The sequence below is a fragment of the Lipotes vexillifer genome, unplaced genomic scaffold (assembly GCF_000442215.2).
Source record: "Lipotes vexillifer unplaced genomic scaffold, Lipotes_vexillifer_v1.1 scaffold2491, whole genome shotgun sequence".
NCBI classification, from domain to species: Eukaryota; Metazoa; Chordata; class Mammalia; order Artiodactyla; family Lipotidae; genus Lipotes; species Lipotes vexillifer.
In genome coordinates, this window is record NW_006775620.1 from 157,697 (window position 1) to 163,633 (window position 5,937).

The following is a 5,937-nucleotide window of genomic DNA, read 5'->3' on the forward strand; positions in this document are numbered from 1 at the left end:
CCTAATCATTAATCTTTTAAACAATTAAAAAATTGAAAAGGAAACTTATACTAAGTAGGCTCAAACCAATCTTAAAAGTTTAACATGTTAACTTTTCTTAAAGAAAAGAATGAATTAAAAATAAGAAACAAACAAAGCAGAGATTACAAACTCCAGCGCCTTCAGGGGCAAAATACATAATGCAAGTCTCAAATGTTAGAAAGGGGTATAGATCACATGTTCCATCCAGAGACATGTACACTTTTCTTTCTGGAACGCTGAACCTGCCAACAACAAAGTGAGTGGGGACAAATTGTGACCAACGGCTGCCTCCACGTAACCTGTGATTGATTCCATTTCCACTTTCAAGAGTCAGTGTGTCCCATGCTATCTATATACACTGAGGCTCACGCAGGGCATTTTAGATAGACACCTCCTTGTTAGAGAAAAAGTCAGCTAGCTGAGTAGGAGGGAGGTGGGAAGACAGTGTAGCATCTTCTCTCCTCCCTCTGAGCCTGAGATCTAAAGTTCCAACAGTTAGAGCCAGAATTCATAGTAAAGAGAAATCTGTCTAGAAACCTGCACACTTCAGGTGTATGTCTTATCTAGCAGGTAAAGTGATCTGATAAGTCTGATTGAGGGTAAAAATCTTCACAGAAAATAACGTAGATGTCAACAGGAAAAATTTTTTTGATCTTTGGAAAATTAAAAGCATTTATTTATCTTGACTGAAGGACTGGTTACAAAGGAGCATACGTGTGTCAAAAATAACTTTATATACCTCAGTTTTGCACATTTCAATGTATATAAATTTTACCTTAATTTTTAAAAGCACTTATTTAACTAAGCCCAGAATACTACACATAAAAAGGAAAAATAAAGAGAATGATGAAAGAAGTCTATCTTATAGAACATGAAGATACCTTATCAACACTTAAATTTCTTTCTGAATCTATAATTGCATATTTTAATAAGCATTTTGAAAAAAGCATGATATATTAAAAAAAAATGTGTATATTAATTCAAAGATGTATGTGAGTGCCTTGTTTGTGCAGGGAGTTGTGCTAGGTGTTGGAGACACAGTGGTGACACAGACATCCCTCCCCAATAAAGTTCAGTCTAGTGAGAAAAAGAGGCCCTAAACAGTTGTTAATAATGATAAATGCTACAAAAGGAGTAGTACCGAGTACAGTGAGAGCAGCTGGTGCCAGTGTGCAGTACACAGCATGAGTCAGGGAAAGCTTACCAGAAATTTAAGCTAAGACTTAAAGGATAAGTAGGAAAAAAATCACATAAAGGGAGGAAATATTCCAGAAACATATCCAGACAGAAGACGTGTGAAAATTCTGAGATGAGAGAGAAGGACTTCAGCAGGGCAGTAACATAATCATGTGCTTTAAAGTAATAATTCTAGAGCAATATGAAAAAGAGAATAGAGGGGAGCACAGTGAATGTTATATGACTAGTTACTAAGAAATGAAGGTGCTTTGGTCTTAGGTAGTAGATATGAAAACAGAGAAATTTCAGGTTCTAGAAATACATGATGTAGGGAGAGAGGGAGAAGAAACTAACAAGAATAATTCCCAGGTTTCTGTCACGATCAGATGGAATGACACTGATTATGAGCTCATTTGGAAACGCCAAGTTTGAAGTACCTCTCAGACAATGAAGGGAGCCACCAACTAGGTAAATGAATTTACGAGTCTGAAGCTCAGAGAATGAGACTGGAGACATAATGTGGGAATCAACTGCACAGAGCCACAACAGAGAGCTAAGGTAAGCAAATAACAGGTACCAGGAGAAGGAAGCCTAGGACTAAGCCCCAAGAATGCCTCTCTTTCAAAGGGCAGAGGAGAAGGAAGAGTGACTGAGAAGGAACAGAAAGGTAGGAGGCATACCAAGGGAGTGTTTGGTCACAGAAATTAAGAACCCAACGTGTTAGAAGATGAAACGGTAGTCAACTGTGCCAATGCTGCTGGAAAAGTCAAGGAGCATGAGGATTAGCAGTGAGTTTTGCTGTCAGAGATGCGCAGGCACGGTGATCCTAGTAAGAGCGAGAATGAATAGAAGAGTTGAGATAGAAGCGTGACTAAAACATATTCAAAATGAATAAAGATGAGAAAAAAGAGATAGCAAGTGTCAACATTTCCTATGAGACACTTAGCTGTGCATGGCAATGAGAGACCCTGGGAAGCAGTGCAGGGGTCCAACCAAAAATGTAGTGGGATTTTATTTTGAGGATGCCAGTTACCTGAATGTGTCTAATGCTGATGAGTAAGACCAGTAAAAAGGCAGAACCTGAAAATAATTCTGTTTTTTGACAAAGCAGAAAGAAATGAGATTCTTAGCACAAATGAAGAAATGGAATTTGATAGGTGAGGAAACACTGCCCTCCATTAAAATGGGAGGGAAAAAGAGAAACACAAAAGGGGAGAAAATATAGGGAAACCTGTAGATTCAGAGGCAAGAGATGAACCCAGCTTCCACCTGATGCTTTCTCCTTCTCTTTGAGAGGCAGAGGGCAAGACTGTTATTAAGAGTAAGGGGACCAGCAGGATAGCTGGAGGTTTGAAGAGAAATAACTCTTTCAAAGTGGTGGAATGAGCTGAATAGAGAAAGAGTGAGACGACTGAGCAGTGTGGAGGGCTGACTAGAGGTTTGTGAAAATGGACAAATAGTGGCACTGAGCTACCCTGTGTGAGGTTTCCCAAGTGGGGTTTCTACCAGCAGAAGCCCAGGAAAGGCAAGTTGCTGGGTTTATCTAGGGTTGTGGTACTACCAGCTGGGTTTGATGAAAAGATGATGGGAAATATTAATACTAGTTAATTTTTACTGAGCACATTACTATAGTCCAGGCCATACAGGTGCTTCATATGAAAGGCTCCTTTAAGCCTCATGGCCACTCTACCCAATTAGCACAATATTATTTTCATTTTATAAATGAGGAAGCTGAGGAATGATAATTAGTTCCTTGACTATGGTCACGTAACAGCCAGGATTCAAGGTCTGAGATTTCATTCGCCCCCCAACCAACAAAAAAAGTGGTATGTGTGTGTGCTGAAATAAAACAGAAATTTAAAAAATAGCATGGTATAAAAAGTATAAAAATAATTTTAAAATACTCCTTTTATCAAGAGAGTGATGGACCATGAAATCACAGGTAATTTTCTATCTCAGTGTTTGTGTTGGAATTTAAAGACTCACCAAATCCAAAACTTAAAGAGGACAGCAGTAAGTTAACTTATTTCACATTCAAATCCCAGACATTATACGTTTTCACATGCTATCACATTTACCTCAAAATGTCAACATAAAATGAATCTATACCCTGAAGAGGAAAATGAGGCTCAGAAAGGCTAAATAATTTGTTAAAAGTTTTATCAAAACCCTGAAAAATGAAGCAGCTTCTCCTTGACCCTCTTGCCACTAAGCCTATAAAACCTGGGGTAATAGGCCTGATTGAATTCACTCAGCAGAACAAAAAACTTTACAGCTGTTTGCTCTCATTGGAAATTCTTTCCAATCACTGCTTTATTCTACCAAGTAAAAGAAACCAGGACACACTCTCACCATTACAACTAATAATCAAAACTAAAGAAACTGAAAATAAAAATTCGAAAAGCAGAGAGTAAAATCTTAGAAGCAAATCATTACGTCCAAATTCTCAAACATAAACAATGAAGTTATTGGGCTTGATGATTTTGCAGACACAATAATTAAGCTTGATGAACCTTAATAATCATTCTAAAGTTAAAAAAACCTGAGAGTTTAATCTCCTTGAAAGCTATTAAACAGCCTACCTCAGGTCCATGTTTTCCAAATTGTTTTGATGAACAAGATATTTTTCTTGAATGATAATAAAACAGTAATACTAGGTGAAAAAGGCAATACATATCTGAAGAATTTATATATATACTGCAAGGACTTACAGTCCTTGTAAGACTGGGAGAGATTTATTATTAGGAGTGGTAGATGACAGCTATTACAAAAATATCTGTATTAATATGACATCCCCTGTAACTGAAGATATAAGGACATTAGGGTTTAAAAACTTGCAAGAGAATGAATATATCATCTCTCATGTCACTCAACCACCCTTACTCAAGAAGAGACAGACTTTTCAGTATTTCACATATTGAAGCATAAGTGCTAGATATTTAGAAAAATATTAAATCTTTCCCTTTCAGTTTTCCATTCTAATCATTAAGTATAGGAGCAACTAAGATTTTACTCATATAAGCTAAGGTTGGCCCTTATGAAGGAAATAGTATTTAAAAAAAAAAGAAAAGAAAAAAAGCTTTCCACACTGAGTTGTACCAATCCAAACAAATGTGACAGAAAAAAGACAGTGTTTTGAAATGCTTAACTTAAAGGAAAAACAACAAAGCTCTACTTACCATATACATTAGTATGTCTCTAATCATCACCATAGCTGTCTGATGATCGTTCCAAGCTTGATTTAGTGTTTGAAGAAAGTTGTTATTCAATGAATTTAGTACATCTTCTCGCACCTATTAACAGAAAAGTTCATTAGTTTCTTTATACACAAGCACGCGCACACTCATATGTATACATGCACATATATCTATTCAACAAAATAATGAAGTGGAATCTTCGATTTTAGATCAAAGAAACATGTTACAGACCAGTAGAAATATTTTAAGCTATAATACAACCTATATACAGATAACTAACAAATGTGTTTTGTATAGTCCAGACCCATCTCTTGACCTCCAGAATCATAAAGCAACCTCTTGGGCATTTCTCAACCCGCCAATGACTTAACCTCACTGTCAGCATAAAATCCTAAATACTTTATAAAGGAACCACAAAGGCCCCACAGAACTGGCCCCAGGTTATTGCTCCAATTAAATTTCCTACTACGCTCCCCCTCCCCCATCGCTGAAGAATGGTCGAAAACACTGATTTTGGAGTCAAACTACCTGGGCTTGAATCCCAGCTCGCCGACTAGCTGTGCAACCTTGGGTAAAGTATTTAATCTCTGTGCTTCAGTTTCCTCAAATCTGAAATAGTATCCATTTTATAGGATTGTTTTAAGGATTGAATTACCGCTATTAATACAGGTAGAACAGTGTCTGGCACTCAGTAAACACTCAGTGAGCATAAACCATTAACTTAATGCACTACAGTTACCATGGAGCTGCACACAGCAAATGTGCTCTGCCATCTCCTCTGCGCTGGTTCACATACCTCACTCTCTGCCTTTTTTTCTGCACAAGTTTCACCTCCACAAAAAGGTCTTCCCTGACACATTTCAATAACGTCTATCTCTATTCCTTTACCCTACATTTTATTTTTCCTCAAGTACTCATCACTAATTACTAGTATATTACATATTTATGTTTATTATTTCTCCTACTAAAATGTAAGCTCCACAGTAGCAGGGAGTCTGTCTTTTCCATGTGTACCTTCCACATCTAGAATAGTGCCTGGCATATAAAAGACCCTTTATTTCATCCCCACCCTCCAATACCATGATCCACGTCCAACAAGGTAAGCTCTTTCAGGATATCTGCCTTTGCACATAAAGTTCCTTTCAGTCTGAAATGCCTTCCTAATGCAATCCTGATAAGAATTCAGGAATTTCACAGTCCACAAGCCTACTGACACCTTCTCCAATATGAGGTTACTGACCACTAGTTCTTCCTGCTATGCTACCAGTCCAACTGAAAGATTATTTGACTAGGAAATAGAATCTAGACTCTGGTTCTAGCTTTGTCATGAAAAAGTATAGTGTCTCTGTCCTCCAAGTTCCTACAACACTTTGGGACTATACTGCCAACCTATGCAGTTATTCAAATCCAACCAATCCTCCATGGTCTAGCTCAACTCTCAATAACTCCGGCTTAAAGAGACATCCTCTATCTCTAAACATTCTTTACCATAGATAATCTGCAGTAGTGGTTCAACGTTTTCAGGTTGGGGAGAATCTGAAGT

General features: G+C 37.5%; 1 protein-coding gene across 1 annotated transcript in view; it reads right to left on the reverse strand.

The window, feature by feature from the left end:
• CUL3 (cullin 3) overlaps positions 1-4,486 on the reverse strand; it is a 54,217-nt gene extending 49,731 nt beyond the window's left edge. Inside the window, exon 1 of the mRNA XM_007450043.1 lies at positions 4,377-4,486. Coding sequence (XP_007450105.1) covers positions 4,377-4,409 — 33 coding nt within the window. The 5' untranslated portion in view covers positions 4,410-4,486. The remainder of the gene's footprint in view (positions 1-4,376) is intronic.
• Positions 4,487-5,937: the final 1,451 nt, after the last annotated feature.